At 41.5% G+C, this 20350-nt stretch overlaps 1 protein-coding gene across 1 annotated transcript in view; it reads left to right on the top strand.

Annotated features, from left to right (window-relative positions):
- Window positions 1–11234: 11234 nt before the first annotated feature.
- MRPS5 (mitochondrial ribosomal protein S5) overlaps window positions 11235–20350 on the top strand; it is a 29787-nt gene continuing 20671 nt past the window's right edge. Inside the window, exons 1-4 of the mRNA XM_060187280.1 lie at window positions 11235–11368; window positions 14067–14147; window positions 16082–16219; window positions 18620–18745. Of these exons, the coding sequence (XP_060043263.1) occupies window positions 11311–11368; window positions 14067–14147; window positions 16082–16219; window positions 18620–18745 (403 nt within the window). The 5' untranslated portion in view covers window positions 11235–11310. The remainder of the gene's footprint in view (window positions 11369–14066; window positions 14148–16081; window positions 16220–18619; window positions 18746–20350) is intronic.

Genomic DNA, 20350 nt, shown 5'->3' with positions numbered 1-20350 from the left:
ACTTCGGCCTGAGAGTGAGATCATCCCATATTCATCCTTCTGTTTCTGACTTATTTCACTCAACATGATTTTTTCAAGGTCCATCCAAGATCGGCTGAAAACGGTGAAGTCACCATTTTTTACAGCTGAGTAGTATTCCATTGTGTATATATACCACAACTTGCTCAGCCACTCATCTGTTGTTGGACACCTGGGTTGCTTCCAGGTTTTGGCTATTACAAATTGTGCTGCCAAGAACATATGTGTACACAGATCTTTTTGGATGGATGTGTTGGGTTCCTTAGGATATATCCCCAGGAGGGGAATTGCAGGGTCATGGGGTAGGTCCATTTCTAGCCTTCTGAGAGTTCTCCAGACTGTTCTCCACAGAGGTTGGATCAATTGACATTCCCACCAGCAGTGCAGGAGGGTTCCTTTGACCCCACACCCTCTCCAGCATTTGCTGCTGTTACCTTTTCTGATGTGTGACATTCTCACAGGAGTGAAGTGATATCTCATTGTTGTCTTGATTTGCATTTCTCTGACAATTAGAGACTTGGAGCATTTTTTCATGTGTTTCTCGGCCTTTTGGATCTCTTCTGTGGTGAATATTCTGTCCAAGTCCTCCCCCCATTTTTGGATGGGGTTATTTGTTGTCTTGTTGTTGAGTCTGGCAAGCTCTTTATATATGTTGGTTATTAAACTCTTATCTGATGTATGGCATGTAAAGATCTTCTCCCATTCTGTGAGGGGTCTCTTGATTTGGGTAGTGGTTTCTTTTGCTGTGAAGAAGCTTTTTAATTTGATGTAGTCCCATAGGTTTATACTTGCCTTAGTCTTCCTTGTAATTGGATTCGTTTCATTGAAAATGTCTTAAAATTTATGCGGAAAAAAGTTCTGGCAATATTTTCCTCTAAGTATCTGATAGTTTCTGGTCTAACATCCAAGTCCTTGATCCACTTGGAATTTACTTTTGTATTTGGTGAAATACAGTGATTCAGTTTCATTCTTCTGCATGTTTCAACCCATTGTTTCCAACACCATTTGTTGAAGAGACTCTGCTTTCCCCATGTAATAGTCTGGGCCCCTTTGTCAAAGATTAGATGTCCATACGTGTGGGGCTGTTTCTTTTTTTTTTTTTAAAGTAGAATGAACATGTATAACTAATTTTTTAAATTTTTAATAAAAGTTATTTATCTATTCATGAGAAAGATAGGAGGAGAGAAAGAACCAGCCATCACTCTGGTACATCTGCTGCTGGGGATTGAACTCAGGACCTCATGCTTGAGAATCCAATGCTTTATCCACTGTGCCACCTCCTGGACCACAATACAATTTTTTTCTGAGGACACCACTGCAGCAACGATTTGTGCTGAAAAAAGAGAAAGGTCTGGGATGTGTGTATTTAGTGCTCATGGTTTATGCTCACTCCTGCTACATTTCTTTGTATTCTTGGGGAGACTTTGTAGATATCTCAGTGACTGTTAACCTTGGATGTCTACCAGGAATCATCTAAAAAGCTGGTCTTTTAAGATTCAGCCTCAGAAATTAGCGGTATCACTGCTGCTGTACACTGTGGATGGAAGCAATCATAAACTTGGGAAGATTCAATGGGAAGGACCAAATGGCCTAAGGGATAAACTCACTACTAAGAGTGAGCATGCATGCAGCCCAGGTTTGAGTCCGCCACTATATGAGAATGCTCTGAAGCCTAGTTTCCCTCCCTCTTTCTATATATAGATTTCCATCTGAATAATATAGCCCTGTAGCTATGACATTGTGTCTGTGCAAGGCCCACCGCACTCATGGAAGGGACCACATAATTCACATATTAAAGGGAAGTGTGTAAAATTGTGTCCACTTGCACCTGGTTGAGAGCACATGTTACAGTGCACAAGGACCCAGGTTCAAGCCCCTGGTCCCCACCTGCAGGAGGAAAGCTTCAGGAGTGGTGAAGCAGGGCAGCAGGTGTCTCTCTGTCTCTCTCCCTCTCTATCACCCCTCCCCCTCTCAGTTTCTGACTGTCTCTATCCAATAAATAAATAAAGATAATAACAATAAAATAAAATTGTGTCCACTTAAAAAAAAAAAAACTTCCTCTATGAGGGGGGAACTCAGAGTGTAAAATGAAACGGTTCTCTTGTAATCACCTTTTAAAAAAATTTATGTATTAGTGAGAAAGAGGAGAGAGAGAGAGAGAGAAACCAGACACTACTCAGGTATATGTGCTGTCAGGGATTGGACTACAGACTTTGTGCTTCAGAGTCCAATGGCTTACTCACTGCTCCACCTCCTGGACGACTCATAATCATCTTTACAATATACCTGCTTCACCCTGCACACTTGCTGTGCATTACTATTGACTTATTTGCCTATGGTTGTCTCCTGAACTCCTGCATGTTGCTTCTACTAGAAATTTGGTCATCTTGGGTTCCCTCTTGCAATTCTGACTCCTCTTCTTGGATCTTACATAGAAAAGCTTCTCTTCTTTTTGTGGATACTACTTGGTACTCTGTATCCAGATCTGAATTTCCTTAATTTCTCTGTTTCTCTCTCTTTCTCTGAAGAAAGCATCATCCCTTTATATAACATAATCCTTTTAGAGGTCTTTCTTTAGCAAAATATCACAAGACCTTAATGGTGTTTTTAATTTTAACGCTTAGACTGGGAGAGTTATGGTTGGTCTCCTAGTGAGAGGGGTTTGTTAGTTAGTGGTAGTAATATCTATTTTCTTCTACCTACTCTGTTCCCTAGTGTGAATGTATATCATCATAAACTGGGAGACTGAGGTTGAAGAGAACTGATCAAGGCACAGTTTCACACTTTAATTAGAAAATAATGCTTCTTCTGATATTTAGGTCTGTGTCCAGGTCAGACTGACTTTTTTTGAGGGTGTGTGTAATGCTTTCTTCAAAATGGTTATCAATCTTGGCATCTTTAGTCTACCCTATATGACCATACATGTCCAAGGGCTAATCTGATTGTGAACAAGTTACCTGTTTTTATTCAGGTAAATTGGAGGATATGACTGGCAGTACTCTAAGGAAGCTCAATCTGCCAAGTTTTACAGAAGACGTTGAGAAAGCTATGTTTCATTTCTGTTTTGTTAAAACATAGACCAATCATGTACATTTTGCTTCTCCTAATTTTTTGCTCTTAAATTTTCTTTAACATGTTAATTCATAGTAAATCTTCATCAGAAATGTTGGACCTAGAGATATGCTCATGCTATTTGTTTTTCCTCTGGATATATGACAGTTTATCAATTTTGTTCCTAAGATCTTATAGCCCCATTATGCTTTCTTCCCACCTTCCACAGTAAATAGAATTTTATCCTGGGGACAGGAATAAAGACTACATTTACCTTAGCTAAGCATGGCCATATCTTCTGGTAAATAGGATGAAAGTAGATATGTTACTTAGCACTTTCTTCTGACAAGTTAGGTTAAATGGCAGCTGGATCAGGATAAAAAGCACTGACTATAGATAAAAACAACCACAAAGACTGGAGAAAGAAGTTACTCAAATGGCTACATACTAACAGTCCTTTTAATATGACATCCTTGAAAAGACAAAACTATATAAAGAGAAGACTTTAGTGTAACTGCTACCATGAAGCTTATAAAAGCCTACTGTAGCCTCTCTCAGGGACTTTGGTTCCTTCAGTTATTGACCATGCTTTTACTTTTTGTTCTCCAGGATCCTAGTTCTTTAAATAAGTAAAATGTTCGTGCTTTCTACACATGAGACTCTGCTTTTTTTTTTAACTTTTTTTTTCTTTATTGGGGGGGATTAATGGTTCACACCCAATCTGGTCCCCTACGCCTACACTGAACTTCTCTGTTTCAGACTCTTGGAAACAGAGTTGGCAGTCAGCTGAGGTAAAGAACAAACACCTCATCATGTCAACCCGGCTTTGACCTAGCACGTTATGATTGGGCCCTCCTCAATCGCTATGGAACAGGCCATGGCCGGTGCGCCGCTATGTTCCATCGCTGGGGAGCCAGAGACGACCCGAACTGCCCCTGAGGCTACAGACAGACTATGACCCACATAGTCAACGACTGCCACCTCTCCAGATTCAAAGGAGGTCTCGAAACTTTACATCAGGCTCAACCTGATGCTGTTGACTGGCTACGGAAGAAGGGCAAATGCTAGAAGAAGAAGAAGAAGGAGAAGGAGAAGGAGAAGGAGAAGGAGAAGGAGAAGGAGAAGGAGAAGAAGAAGAAGAAAATGGTTCACAGTCAACAGTAAAATACAGTAGTTTGTACATGTATAACATTTCTTGGTTTCCCATATGTAACAATTCAACCCCCTCTAGGTCCTCTTCTGCCATCATGTTCCAAGACCTGAACCCTCTCCCCCACCCTAGAGTCTTTTACTTTGGTGCAATACACCAAACCCAGTCCAAGTTCTGCTTTGTGTTTTCTTATTCTTCAATTTCTCTTTCTTTCTTTTTGAAGAATTTATTTATTCATTCATGAGAAAGATAGGAGGACAGAGAGACCCAGATATCACTCTGGTACATGTGCTGCCGGGGATCAAACTCAGGACCCCATGGTAGAGAATCCAATGCTTCATCCACTGTGCCACCTCCCGGACCACTCAATTTCTTCTTATTATTAGTGATTTAATAATGGTCGACAAGATTGTGGGGTAAGAGGGGTACAATTCGCCTGGGAAGGCTGTAAAATATGGGACTCCCGGACAGAGTCCATGTAGCCGGCAACCTGTTCCTAGATCTGCGGTGCAGGGCAGTATGGGAGCGCTGGGCACCAGAGGGCACTTGTGGCTGTGACCGTGTCTCCTGAGGGGAGGCGAAGATGCGGTGTCGTCCTCCCGGACTGGCTGGGAGGAAAAGGGCAGCAGGCTGGTCAGTCCGCTGGAGCCTTCAGGGAGCGCCCTCCCGGGGGAGTTAGCGATCCCACAACTGGCAGCAGCCCTGTCGCATTTGGGATTGGACAGCCCTGCCCTGACTGGGCGGAGTGGGAATGCCCCCTGTCACTCCTTGAATCCTCTAGAAGGCTGCAGGGCTGTGGCCAGAGCACAGACATTTGGACCTAGTGAAAAAGGACATCGCTCCTAGTCTCCTGCTATGGACTCCACTGTATTAGGGGAAACGGAGAGGGAGAGATACCTGCAGTACTTGCTTCATCTCTCGTGAAGCTCCCCCCTTTCAGATGTGGAGGGGGGGGGCTTGAACCAGGGACCACCACGTTCCGTAGTGCATGGAAATGTGTGCTCTCAAGCACTGAGATTCTTATTTCCATGCTGGCTTAAGCAAAGGGTCATTCCAAAATTCTAGATACTGTCACATCCCTTGACTCATGGTATCCTTCCTCTATCCTCAAAGCAAAAACTTGATTGAATTTTCTCATGCCACAAGTTTCTTCCTCGGTAAGAAATGTGTTCTCTCTCTCTCTCTCTCTCTCTCTCATCAGAGTACTCTTCAGCTCTGGCTTATGGTGGTACAGGGGATTGAACCTGGGACTTCTGAAGTCTCAGGGGTGAGAGTCTCCTTGCATAACCATTATGCTATCTACCCAAGAAATGTTCTCTGATTTCAATGACCCTTGTGATTAAATTGGGTCCATTTGAATATCCAGAATTTTCTCCCTTTCTCAGGATCTGAGCTCTTGATTACATCTTTCAAAGCCCATTTTGCCTGTAAGATAGTGTATCTATAGGTTCTTTTCAGGTGGCATGGATATCTTTGTGGAAAATTATTCTGACTATCACCAGTCTTTTTTTCTAACATGTGCACTCAACCAGGTGTGCCACCACTCGGCCCCTAATTCTTTTTTTTTTTTAATTTTTAAAAAAATTTTTTAAATATTAATTTTATTTATTTATTCCCTTTTGTTGCCCTTGTTGTTTTATTGTTGTAGTTATTATTGTTGTTGTCATTTTTGGATAGGACAGAGAGAAATGGAGAGAGGAGGGGAAGACAGAGAGGAGGAGAGAAAGACAGACACCTGCAGACCTGCTTCACCACCCGTGAAGTGATCCTCCTGCAGGTGGGGAGCCGGGGTTTGAATCGGGATCCTTATGCCGGTCCTTGTGCTTTGCGCCACCTGCGCTTAACCGGCTGCGCTACAGCCCGACTCCCCCCTAATTCTTTTTAAGGTTTTAAAAACTGATTTGATAAGAGAGAGAAATTGAGAGAAAATGGGAGAGAGAGAAAGAGGGAAAGAGATAGAGATAGGGAGAGACATTGCTTCACCATTTGTGGAGCTTTCCTCTGCAGTTGGGGACCAGGGGCTTGAACCTGAGTCTTTGCACATGATAGCCTGTGCACTTAACCATGTGTGCCACTGCCCAGCCCCCTATTTTATACTTATGTGACTTCCTCTTGCCATGTAAAACTAGTAACAGTAGAATTTCTTATTTTTTTTCCAAACTGGAGAAAAACCTCCTAAAGCAAAGGAATAAATACTAAATCAGAGGTCTTTCTTTTACGAGAGCACTGAGTAGCTCTGGTTTATGGTGGTGCTGGGGGATTGAGCCTGGGACTTTGGAGCTGCAGGCATGAAAGTCTCTTTGCATAACCATTATGCTGTCTACCTTCACTCATGCCATAGGCTTTTCAAAAACAAACCCTAGATAGCATCAGTGGAAAGAAAAAAAAATATATATATATATATATGAACTATGGCCTTTCAAACTGAAAGCAGCCAGTGATTGTGATGGCCAGTTAGAGGTATATCCACAGAGAGAGAGAGAGAGAAAGAGAAAGAAAAGCACTTGAAATACTATCCACCATCCCTAGGAGAGAACATGAAGGGAGTGCATTTGGTAGGTTAGACTTATTTATTTACTTATTTTACTGGCTCTTTGCTCAGATCTCTGGCTTATGGTGCCAAAGATTTTTTTGTTTTGTTTTGTTTTTGGCAAAAGTGTTTGATTACCAAGAAGTGACAAAGGGAATGTTGGGGTAATGAGAAAACCTATTAGGTTTCTGGGGACTGGAGTTCCCCTAACAGTACTCTTCTTCTTTCTTCTAGCGTTTGCTCTTCTTCCGTAGCCAGTCAACAGCGTCAGGTTGAGCCTGATGTAAAGTTTCGAGACCTCCTTTGAATCTGGAGAGGTGGCAGTCGTTGACTATGTGGGTCATAGTCTGTCTGGAGCCGCAGGGGCAGTTCGGGTTGTCTCTGGCTCCCCAGCGATGGAACATAGCGGCGCACCGGCCATGGCCTGTTCCATAGCGATTGAGGAGGGCCCAATCATAACGTGCTAGGTCAAAGCTGGGTTGACGCTTGCTTGTTGCTGCTTGTTGCTGGCTGTGAAAGTGACTGGGATCCATGTGGATTCAGTCGGCTAGGAAGGATAGTCAGTTTCCCCAATGAATGGGTACTCACGGGATGCACCACGGGAAGGTCGATCCAATGCATCCCAACAGTACTCTGATAGCCAATGACACTTTAGAGTATTTTGATTGGGGGAGGAGACATCCCTGATAAGTTCTTGATAAACCCTCCTGTTAACAGTGAACAGTGCATTGCAACAAGGGCTTTTGGATGAGAAACTGTCACAAAGGACCACATTTATGAGTGAAAATTTCAGACACAAGCAGGCCAGTAAAGGCAAGGTATCAAGGACTGGCAGTGAGTCCCACCTCATCCCACCCTGCCCTGTTCCATTTTTCTAGTTATGTTGAGCCACTCAGGAAATTAAAATCTTTATTATTTTTTGTCCACCCCTTATATTTTTAGTTCCATAGCCCAGAAGAAACAGAAACTGCTAGGAATCAACAGCTATGATCCCTAGGAAGCTTTCACCCCATGGCTCTTCTGCCCTGCTGAGCAGGAAGAAAACTTGCTTGCTGGGCACCTGCTGTGCCATCCTGGCCATTAGTGCCACAGTGAGAGACAACAGCAAAACAGACTGCTAAAGTGAGAAAGGATAATGTTATTCCCTCCCCCCTGACTTAAGAGATTGCTTGTCCCTGGACCCCTAGGTCTATAAGAAACCATTTTATCAGTCCTCAAAAGTCTCCCCTTTCTCTCTGATGGTGGATTACCTCTACTGCCCCTGCAGCTACAGACAGACTATGACCCACATAGTCAATGACTGCCACCTCTCCAGATTCAAAGGAGGTCTTGAAACTTTACATCAGTCCCAACCTGACGCTGTTGACTGGCTACGGAAGAAGGGCAAACGCTAGAAGAAGACCTCTAGAGAACTCTTGTTTATATTCAAACAGTTCCTCCTGAAACTGGTTTCTGCATTGGGAGGGAGTCCAAAGTTTCCCAACCCTCCTCTCTGTTCACCCTTAATGAACTAAAAATCTGTGGTAATAGGAGAAAAGTATAGAGATCCCTCCACATCTCCCCGCATCCTTTAGTAGAGCAATTAATATCCAGCCTTGAACTTTCTACATCTACTAGGTAGCTTTCAGGAAACATAGACCTAGAGAAATCTCCTGAAAATCCTTGTCTGATAAATCAAGGAGGGGTCCAGCCCCCCATCTCTTTCTATAATATTTTATTCATTTATTAATGAGTGAGAGATATACAGAGAGAAAGGTATGAAGAGACAGAGAGACCAGAGTTATGGCTCAACTCTGGCTTATGGTGGAGCTGGGGATTGAATCTGGGACCTCAGATCCTCAGGCATGAAAACATTTGCTTAACCAGTGTTATATCTCCCTAGCTCCAGGCTTTTCTCCTCCTCCTTCCTCTCCTTTGCCTTCTTATTTACTTATTTTTCTTCTTCTTTTTAATATTTATTTATGTTGGCTAGAGACAGAGAGAAATTGAGAAGGAAGAGAGGGAGAAGAGAGACACCTGTAGTGTTTGTCCTCTTGTGAAGCTTCCCCCCCTCACTACCCCCCCCTACAGGTGAGGGGTGGGTCCTTGAACCCTGGTCTTAGTGTACTGTAACATGCTGCTCCATTGGGTGCACAACCTCCTGGCCCCCCAGGCTTCTGCTTTTAACAATTTTTTCCATTCTTCTGATGGAAAGCACCAAATATGGCCACTTGGTCCAGCTACAAAAGGTATTCTGAGGACTGAAGTTGCTCCCAGCTCCTTGTCTGAGAGCAGGGTAACCCCACATCCACATTTTGGCTGTACCAGTCCCAAGTAAGTCAGAATGCAGCTTGCAAGGTCATCTGGAACTAATCCCTCTCCATCCAGGGGGGAGAAGGAGGCTCTCTCTCTCTCTTTTTTTTCCCCTTTATTCCAGATAATAGACATGAGACTGAGAGGGAGAGACATCACAGCTCCACTCTACTGCTTGTTAAATTTCCCGCTTTCATAGTGCTCTTGTGTGGAGGCCAGGGTTCATATCTGGATATTTGCACATGGTGGTGTTCACTCTAATGGGTAAGCTATCTCCTGTATGCTTCTTCTTTGGGTTGTGTATTTTTTTTTTTCTTTTTGCCTCCATAGTTACCGCTGGGGCTTGGTGCCTGCACCAGGAATTCACTGTTCCTGGAGGCTACTTTTTCCCTTTTGTTGCCCTTGGTTTTTCTTATTGTTGTAGTAGTTATTATTGTTGTTGTTATTGATGTCGTCATTGTTAGATAGGACAGAGAGAAATGGAGAGAGGAGGGGAAGACAGAGAGGGGGAGAGAAAGAGAGACACCTGCAGACCTGCTTCACTGCCTGTGAAATGACTCCCCTGTAGGTGGGGAGCCGGGGCCTCAAACCGGTATCCTTTCTTGCGCTTTGCACCACGTGTGCTTAACCAGCTGCGCTACCGCCCAACTCCCAGAACTAGTTACCTTTTTAAAATATTTATTTATTTATTTCCTTTTGTTGCCCTGTTATTTTATTGTTGTAGTTGTTGTTGTTATTGATGTCTTTGTTGTTGGATAGGACAGAGAGAAATGGGGAGAGGAGAGGAAGACAGAGAGGGGGAGAGAAAGATAGACACCTGCAGACCTTCTTCACTGCCTGTGAAGCGACTCCCCTACAGGTGGGGAGCTGGGGGCTCAAACCGGGATCCTTAGGCCGGTCCTTGTGCTTCGCGCCCTGTGCGCTTAATCCACTGCGCTACCGCCCGGCTCCCAGAACTAGTTATCTTAAGACATCAATAAAAATTACACTATCCGGAGGCCGGTCAAAGAAAGTAATAAGGCCAGGCGAGATTCAATGGAGGCGACAAACACTACAGTATTTGATGGAAGGGATGACATGCAGGAAGAGAAGGAATTGTTGAGGGTTAGCTTTGTAGATACCTTAATATATTAAGTATCAGGTGCTATTTCTTCCTCTCTAACCCATCACTTTAAGAATGCCTCTTACTAGGATCTCTGGGAGCAATGGGTGTATTTAATCCCTTTCTTTTTAATTTAGCGAGGATACGGACAGTGGCGCCCCCGGTTGAGTTGTACACTTTAAACCACGCTCAAGAACTTGGGTTCAAACCCTTCGTCCCCACCTAGGGGAGGGAAGGAGAAGCTTCATGAGTGGTGAAGCATTGCTCTCTCTGTGTATCTATTCTCCCCATCACTCTCAACTTCTCCCTCGGTCAAAAATAAATACATCTTAAAAAATAAATTATAGGGGCCAGGCAGTGGCGCACCTGGTTAAGCGCACACACTACAGTGCGCAAGGACCCGGGTTCAAGCTCCCGGTCCCCACCTGCAGGGGGAAAGATTCACGAGTGGTGAAGCAGGGCTGCAGGTGTCTCTCTATCTCTGTCCATCTCTATCTTCCTTTCCCCTCAATTTCTCTCTGTCTCTATCCAATAATAAAGTTTAAAAAAAGAATTAAAATATTAAAAATATAAATTATAATGAAAATATAAATACATGTGAAATCAAAGACAACTGATATGCTTAACAAATACATAGACCAGAGCTTTACTGTAGTTGGATATGAACAATTTCTCTATAAGCTTTGCTTATTTTATTCGGCTCTTGCATCTTCACTTTCAGCGCTTCGGTAAGAAGCGATAAGAGATGCTTTTGTTTCTTAAGTCTTCTTTCCTCTTAAATGCTTTGACACTGTAGTAGTTACTACAGTTCTGGCTGGGAAGGTCCGTTCCATAGTTCACACCAGCAACAGCACACTCAAAATCCATCATCAAGCCACCCACTCCCCTCCCAGAGACAGAGTCGGCCCCGCCCACTCCAGTCTACGCAAGCTCCGCTTCGGGGTCCTAACTCAAGGACCCCTGTGGGGGTGGGTCTGTCCACCGCTGTACCGGACTGAATTTACTCTCTGGTCTGGACTTTTCCCTACCCTACCACAGCCTGAGCTACGACGCGGTCTTCTGACCTCGAGAATTTAACGCCGGCCGAGTTTGGCCTTTCCGACAAGGACTGGTCGAATCAGGCAGTAGGGCAGGCAGCTTGAATTGAGGCGCTCGTGCAGTTCCATCATGGCGGTCGCGGTGCGCGCCGCGGGCGCCCTCTCTGCACTGTGCGGTGTGCCGGCGGGTGAGAGTCGGGGTGTCGGGCGTGGGGTCCCTGGTCCGGGTGGAAATGCAGACGCATCCGGGACCTGCAGAGACCCAGGACTCTGAGTGGGGTGGAAGTGCGGACTCGTCCAGAGCCTGCGGAGACCCTGCTTGGAAAGTAGCAAGAAGCAGTGGCTCCTGACCTCTTCAGCTGGGCTCCGGTCCCCCCAGACCCGCTGTGTGACCTTGCGTGCTTCTGTGCCCTCTCTGGGGGCTGATTGCTGTAGAGACAAGATAAACCGAATGCAATTCAGTGTTACTATTAATTCATGAAACTGCTCAGGGTGCTCAGCCAAGAGAAGCAGCCTGGGCTCCAAAGGGAAAAGGGACGACCTTACGTAGGCTAGGGCTTGTGCTAGTCATTCCTTCCCCCACCCCGGGCTGCATAGTGTCTTTATTGAAGAAGGTATGTACCTAACACACTGTTTTTGTCCACTTCCATCCTCGCTTGTTTGCAGTCCAGGAAGGGCATTGGCAATCCTACATGATGTTTACCTCTAGGTACTACTTCATGATTGAATTTGCTTGCTCTATAAATCCGATTTTATGTAACCCCACGATCTATTACTCTAAATTCTCAAAGCCAGTCGAAAAGTGCTTTTTTGGGGGGCGGGGCATGCAGTTTTTAAGTCCCGTTACATCACATAGGGTGGTGTTTTCCTCGTTCTTAAAAAGTGATATTCTAAAGGAGGGAATGGGGACACAGAACTGTGGTGTGGGGAAGGTGTGGAATTATACCCCTTACCTTATAATTTTCTAAGTCAATATTAAACCCCTAATGAATTTAAAAAAGAAAAGGTGGGGGCACAGAACTTTAGTGGTAGGTGTAGTATGGGAATATATATATAACTAATGAAAATTCCTGAAATAAAATACCTTTGTTTAAAAAAAAAGTGGTGTCCCCCCATTTCATTTTGCTGGAAATCATTCGGTAGAAAATTTGATCTGATTTTTTTATGACCTCTTTTTTCTTTTCACATAACACCTAGCTTTTCTCCATTAGCTTCTACTGCATTTTTTTTTTCCATTTTATCTTCACATGCCTTAAGAGGTACATGCATAATCATTACCATTTTATAAATGAATAAATTAAGGTACACAGGTTGAGAAATTTATTTTTTAATATTTTTAAAGATATTTTTAAATTTTTCCCTTTTGTTGCCCTTGTTTTTTAATTGTTGTTGTAGTTGTTGCCGTTATTGATGTCGTTGTTGGATAGGACAGAGAGAAATAGAGAAAGGAGGGAAGATAGAGGTGGAGAGAAAGATAGACACCTGCAGACTTGCTTCACTGCCTGTGAAGCGACTTCCCTGCAGGTGGGGAGCTGGGGGCTCGAACAGGAATCCTTATACTGGTCCTTGCACTTCGCACCACGTGCACTTGACCCGCTGCGCTCCGGCCTGACTCCCACAGGTCGAGAAATTTGTTTAGATTACACTAGAAAGGTATCAGGTTCATTTATTTATTTTACTTTGTTCTTCCTGGTTCCAGAGTTTGTTTCTATTTCTGATGTGAAATGTGAACATTTGAAACAACTTTTTTATTTGTTTTTATTTTTACCATTGTGGCACACTGGAGACCCCACCAATTCCAGCTCCACCCCCTTTTTTCCTTTTTCCTTGTTAGAGAGAAGGAAAGAGGGAAGGGGGCGGGGGGGGGGGGGGGGGGGGGGGAGAAGAGATAGATATTGAGTCTTTGTAGGGTATGCTAAGGAGTAAATAAAGTTTACTATAAAGGAGTTTTGACTTTTGTGTGGGTAGTAGAGAGCCAAAGGATGATATATCAGGGCTGTGAAATTACAGATTTTTAGAAAGATTTGCTTACAGCATGTGGTGAATTCCAGGGGAATAACAGCACCTATTAAGAGAATGTTACAACATGACTGACAGATGAAAAGGGTCAATGAGACTTCAGGAGAGAGAATATAACTGACGGGAGGATTGATTTCTGAGAATTTATTGGGCTTGATAACTGATTGGATATGAGAATAAGAGTTTGTGCTGTGGTATTATATCCACTTGGACAAGTGGTCAGTGTCCTGGAACTTAAATCTACTTGTTTTGGTCTTTTTGGAAAATATATTTATGAAGCCAGGTGGTGGTGCACCGGGTATTACAGTGCACAAGGACCCGAATTGAAGCACTCAGTCCCCAACTGCAGGGGGAAGATTCATGAGCAGTGAAGTAGTGCTGCAGGTGTCACTCTCCCCCTCTCTCCCTTCTCTCTCAATCTTTGACTCTGTCCAAAATAAATAAATATACAAAAATAATATATATGTATACATATATATGTATATATATTTATATTGAGAGAAAGGAAGAGTTTGAATTCTACTCTAATAAATGCAGTGCTGGTGCTTGAAAATCATAGATGCAAGTCTGGTGAGCTGCCATGAGAACAACCTTCTCAGCTACTGACTTGATTCTTTTATTCTTCTAAGTATTCTTTGGGTATTAAAAATTATTCCTTTTTTAAATTTAGTTTTATTGATTAATGAGAAAGATAGGAGAAGAGAGAGAAAGAACCAGACATAGCTCGGGTACATGTGCTGCAGGGAATTGAACTAGGGACCTCATGCTTGAGAGTCTAATGCTTTATTCACTGCGCCACCTCCAGACCACAAAATTATTCCTTTTCTTGTAGAAATTGAGCTTAACTTTTTCCTATACTCTTTACAGGTCATTTATGGTCCAGGAACCTTTACCTAAAGAGCTTTTCTAAAGCTTCTGCTTTGGCATTGAAGCCTGCTTTCTGCAATGGTGAGATTTGTTTACATAAGTACTTTTTTTCTTATAAGAGCTAATACTTTTCTTGGAATGTTTGTGACTTTTGTAAATTCCTATCTTTGTAGGTCAACATTCTTATTTTGTGGGGAAATTAAGGGCGGGATTAGATCAAATGATCTTTAGCTACTAATGGAGATTATTCCTTTATTTTTCAGTTTATATAGACTGGATATTTCATACTTTATTACAGTCATTCAGTATAAGCTACTCCATTGTGCTTAACCAGATTCCTTCTTTATTGTCTTCTAAGGTTATTTCTAATGTTTGATCTTCTATGGTAATGATGCAGTTGCTGCTGTTTTTGTAAAAATTTTTTTTTAAAGAATTTATTTATTTATTCACGAGAAAGGTAGGAGAGAAAGAACCAGACATCGCTCTGGTACATGTGCTGCCGGGGATCAAACTCAGAACCTCATGGTTGAGAATCCAATGCTTTCTCCACTGTGCCACCTCCCGGACCACTGTTTTTGTAAATCTGTAAGACTTGAAAAATAGGGAGTTGGGTGGTAGCGCAGTGGTTTAAGCGCACGTGGCACAGAGTACAAGGATTGGCAGTAAGGATCCCGGTTTGAGCCCCTGGCTCCCCACCTGTAGGGGAGTCTCTTAATAGGTGGTGAAGCAGGTCTGCAGGTGTCTTTCTCTCCCCCTCTCTATCTTCTTCTCTCTCTATTTCTCTCTGTCCTATCCAACAATGGTGACATCAATAACAACAATAATAACTACAACAATAAAACAATAAGGGCAACTAAAGGGAGTAAATAAATAAATAAATATTTTTTAAAAAAGATTTGAAAAATAGTGGTCCGGGAGGTGGTGCTCTGGGTAGGGCAGTGGACTCTCAAGCATGAGGTCCCGAGTTCAATCCCTGGCAGCACATGTACCAGAATGATGTCTGCAGGTATCTATCTTTCTCTCCCCCTTTCTGTCTTCCCCTCCTCTCTCCATTTCTCTCTGTCCTATCCAACAACAAAAACATCAATAACAGCAATAAAACAACAAGGGCAACAGAAGGGAATAAATAAATATTAAAAAAAAAACAAAAAAAAACAAACCTAGAATTATAAAACCATATCTCATGTTTTGCCATAACTGTATAGGTGTCCTTCCTTAGAGGCAATTACTGTTAATAGTTTTCTATATGTGCTTCTGGAGTAATTTTTTTTTTATTTAATTTTTTTCCTTTTTTTGTTGCCCTTGTTTATTGTTGTCATTGTTATTGTCATTGTTGCTGGATAGGACTGAGAGAAATGGAGAGAGGAGGGGAAGACAGAGAGGGGAGAGAAAGACACCTGCAGTTCTGCTTCACCGCCTGTGAAGGGAACCCCCTGCAGGTGGGGAGCTGGCTCGAACTGGGATTCTTAACTCTGGTCCTTGCGCTTCGCACCACCTGCGCTTAACCTGCTGCGCTACCGCCTGACCCCCTCTGGAGTAATTTTTAAAAATATATGTACATCTCCTTGTTTTTTTAAACATGAAAGGATAGGTGCTTGTTTTTGTAGCCTGCTATTTGTGGTTCTAACTGCAAATAACATATTGTCTAGCTGCAACACCAGAGAGCACATTTTGCCTGGAATAGACAGTACTGAACATGAGATGGTACAAGTAGCATGGCAGCGCTGGTGTGTGGACGTTTGTACTTCTTTGTCTAGACAGCTATATCAATTATGGATGAAGTGTAACTTCTCTAGGATGAGCATCTAGTTTATCACACCATAGATTTTGTTAAGCTATCCTCAAAATGATTAAAATCTTTAGCATTTTAGTGATTATTTCTGTATAAGTACTGAGCGCTAACCGATTGCGCCACTGGAGCTCTATTTATTGATTATTTCTATCAGTGTCAGTTTTTTGGTTTGTTTCTACAGCCATGAAGCATCTAATTCTAGTTTTATTCCATATGTGTACAGGCCTGTTATCATCTCCAGGAACCACAGACAGCCATCATTTGACTAGCTTGACCCATGCGCTACAGAGACAGTGCTTCATTTCTTCTCCAAGTAACTTAATGGTCCAGCAGTACAGATCATATAGTTTTTTCACCACATGTAAGTGGAATGATAATTCTCCTATTCACAAAACAGGAAAATAAGAGATGCTTTTGTTTCTTAAGTTTTCTTCTCTTTTAAATGCTTTGACACTGTAGTACTTACTATGCTAAGTGAAAAATTTTCTTTTGTGTATATCCTAGAATTATTTCACTACCAGCTCTACTTCTCTGTATTAAAGACCACTATCTTACTAAAAGGTTAAAGGTTATACCGAATTGCTGCACAATTCCATTCTGTTTTGAGATTCACAGTGAGAATATACAGCAGCTGGGGATATGGCTCAGCTGTTAAAAAAAGGGACTTGTATTTGCGAGATCATAGGTTCTACCCATAGCATTATGTAAGAATTCTACCCATAGCATTATGTAAGAATTCTGGAGCAGAGCAGAGTGGAGTAGTGTGCTCTGACATTTCTCTCCCTTTAACACTTGAAATAAGTACATTAAAATATGTACTCAGAATCTGTCTTCGGTTGTGCTTTAGTTGAGTTAGTACATCTAATCAGAGAAAGTTAATTTTAAGTAGCTATTTTGCTAACACTGTTCTGCTTATGATAGTATCTATAAGATCCAGTCTAAATAAAATTAGGTTGCTAGATGATAAATAGAGATGACATTTACAGTTCAGTGTTAGGCACATTAATAGGAATCAGGATTATGAAACCAGTTAATCTTAGAGTCTCTGGTAGATGTAGAAAGTCACCAGGTGGGTGGGGTAGATATTATGGTTATGCAAAGAGACTCTCATGTCTGAGGCTCCTAAATCCTAGGTTCAATTCTTTACCCCACCATAAGTCAGAGCTGAGCAGTGCTGTGGTTAAAAGGTTAAAAAAACAAAAAAAACCACCTGTTATCTTACTACTTTGCTGCTTTTTTTTTTTTTTGGTATAGCAGTATACTGCACATTTTTTTATGTCAGTACATGTTTTTCCAGTGTAGTGTTATGACTAGAATATTTCTTTTCCCCTTTATTTGGTTTGCAAGACTGCATATCTTTTAGGGGTACAGTTTTATATGTCTTCCTGATATATGTTACCACATCACACAAACCACCAAAGATGGCTGCAAAACATTTCATTGTGGAGAACAATTACTTTAATTTATGAATATTTATTTATTTATTTTTATTGGGGGATTAATGGTCTACACAACTCATGAATCCTGTAGTAACGAGGCCATTTGTCAGAGGGTCAGGTGGTAAGGACAGGTATGCTTTAATGTTAAAGCAGTAATATCTCTGTCAGTAATTTAATTCAACTTGCTTCCATTGAGCACTATGTTCATGAATAATATTTAATATAAGACCAGGGCCTGGGGATAGTTCACCTAGTAGGTCATGTACCTTATCATGGGCCAGGCCCTAGGACTGAAACCTCAGCACTACCTGGAAATATAATGGCACTGTGGGAGTTCAAGGGATAGTGGAACAGTGCTTTATATCTCTTTTTTATCTCATGTCATCTCATCTCATAATAAAAAGAAGGAAAATGTCTGGGAGCTATAGAATGGCATGTGTGTGAGGCATATAGGAAGAATATGGGATCAGACTCACTATATAATGTATTAAATAAAAATGAGATAAAGTATTTTATGTATGGCATAATTTCAGTTTACAAAGCTAACAAATATGAATATATATTTGCACACTTACATATGTATATGTAAAGAAAAGATACATTTGGGCCAGCAAAATAGCTCACCTGGATAGTGTGCCTACATGGTCATACACATGGCCCAGATTTTAGCCTGGCCAAGATTATTGAGGAAGGATTTTTTTTTTTTTTTTTTTGCCTCCACAGGGTTATTGCAGGGACTTGGTGCCTGCACTACAAATCCACTGCTCCTGAAGGCTATTTCCCCCCCTTTGTTGTTTATGTTCATAGTTGTTATTGTTGTTGGATAGGATAGAGAGAAATCAAGAGAAGAGAGGAAGATGGGGAGACAAAGATAGACACCTGCAGACCTACTTCACTGATTGTGAAGTGACCCCCCTGCAGGTGGGGAGCTGGGGGCTCAAACTGGGATCCTTTCGCTGGTCCTTGCATTTCGTGCCATGTGCGCTTAACCCACTCCTCTACCGCACAACTCCCAGGAAGGATTCTTACTGATTATCTCAGTGGTTGTAGTAAAGCCAGATAAGGAAGAGATTTATAATATAGTTGACAAAAGTATCTGGGTAACAGTCCTCTTTGGTAAATGGGATCTAAATGTTGATCATCTTGTGGAGGGAGATCCTAGTCTTTGGAAGTGATCATTTTCTCTTGGGCTTTTGGAATAAGACCAGGTGGTGTGTAAATAATCTTCTTACCGATACAGTGATAGAAGTGTATCTGATTTGTAATAGGAGACTTTGTATTATTGCTTAAAAATAATAATAAAAAATTATCTTCTATTACAGTGACTGCAGATGAACTGTGGAAAGGTGCTTTAGCAGAGACTGGTGCTGGAGCAAGAAAGGGGAGAGGCAAAAGGACCAAAAAAAAGAGAAGAAAGAATTTGAACAGGGGTCAGATAATTGGTGAAGGTAATATTATAAAAACAGCTAGTGTGAGACTGGAGAGGTAGCATAATTGTTATGCAAACAACTTTCCTGTCTGAGGCTTTGAATTCCCAGATTGAATCCCCAGTGCCACCATAAACCAGAATTAAGCCATACTCTTTTTAAAATAAATATAAGCAGCTAATGTAATTTTAAGGTTTTTTTTTCCCCCAGGTTGCATATTTTATAAGTTAGAAGCATCAGAACATTTTTTATGAAAAGCAAGTCTAACCAGATGGTTTAGTTATTGCAGCATGATTCTGGGGTGAGGGAAATGCCATGGGAAGAGATTCATTTAGTGGCCCTGGAGGTGGTACACAGGGCTAATAAACTTGTGTTTATTAAATCCCTAAATTTAATAATAAATCCCTAAATTTTATCCCTGGCACCACATATGCCTGAGTAATATACTGATTCTCCTTTTCTCCTTTCATTGGTAAGAAACATTTTGGACCCCTTATTCCACAATTATTAAATCACTAATACACACACACACAGTGAAAGAAAAGGACTCATTCAGTTACTCACTTAGCACGTCTTAAGTGCCCTTTGTGGCATCTGTTGTGATAGTTCTTGCCCTCAGAGAGCTTATGAGCGGTTAAGAAAGCTGAACATATACAAATGGAATACTTGTCAGCTATTTAAAAATATTGGTATCATATCCTTTGGCTTGTCTTGGATGGAACTTGAAGAAATCATGCTAAGATCAGCCAGAAGAAGAAAAAAAATGAATACTAGATGGTCTCAGTTATAGGTAGAACATAAATAGGGGATGGGGGAAAGACAGAATGTAGAGGGGAAAGTTGGACTAGATGTGATCTGTTAAAGCAAGGCCAAGGATATGGGAGTAGTGTAGTGAGGGGAGAGGAGATTGAATGGGCACTAATCAGTAAAACTTAATTTTTTATTAGTGATTTACAAAATTATACAATAATAGAGGTAGAGTTCCAATCATTCCCACCACCAGACTTCTGTGTCCTTATCCCCCTCCAGTGGAAACTGCTATAGTTCTCCCAAGATCATAGATATGATTTTCTTTTGCCTATTTTTATAGCCCTGTGTCCACCTCCTTTCTAAGCCACACTTAAACCCATTATTATTTCTGAAATAAAATTTTTTTTTTTTTTAGAAAAGCTATGAGTCAGTGTTAGAAGATAAAATAAATGGAGATATGGCAAACTTTCTCTGTAGCTATTAGATGTTTCAATCTTTGGTCTCTGGGACAACTATTTAACTTTGATTTTGTACTACATACAAAAAATGTAGACATTACACAAATTGGTATAGGATGTTCTAGTAAAACTTTATTTTTAAAAGTAAGTGGTGGACTGGATTTGACTTTTAGGCCTCAGTTTGCCATCTTCAGGAATATATGTTTGTTTGTACTTGTGTTTTTTAAAGAATTAAGATAATATAATGTACTTGAATGAACATTTTGTAGTGTGGTTGCTGAAAATTATCTTTTTTAGTAGTAACCTTTCAGCCATACAGGAAATACTTTTTAAAAAATATTTATTCCCTTTTGTTGCCCTTGTTGTTTTATTGTTGTAGTTATTATTGATTGTTGGATAAGACAGAGAGAAATGGACA

The sequence above is a fragment of the Erinaceus europaeus genome, chromosome 3 (genome assembly GCF_950295315.1).
Source record: "Erinaceus europaeus chromosome 3, mEriEur2.1, whole genome shotgun sequence".
Taxonomy (NCBI): Eukaryota; Metazoa; Chordata; class Mammalia; order Eulipotyphla; family Erinaceidae; genus Erinaceus; species Erinaceus europaeus.
The sequence above is the reverse complement of the archived record's forward strand: the minus strand, read 5'-3'. Positions and strand labels throughout refer to the sequence as shown.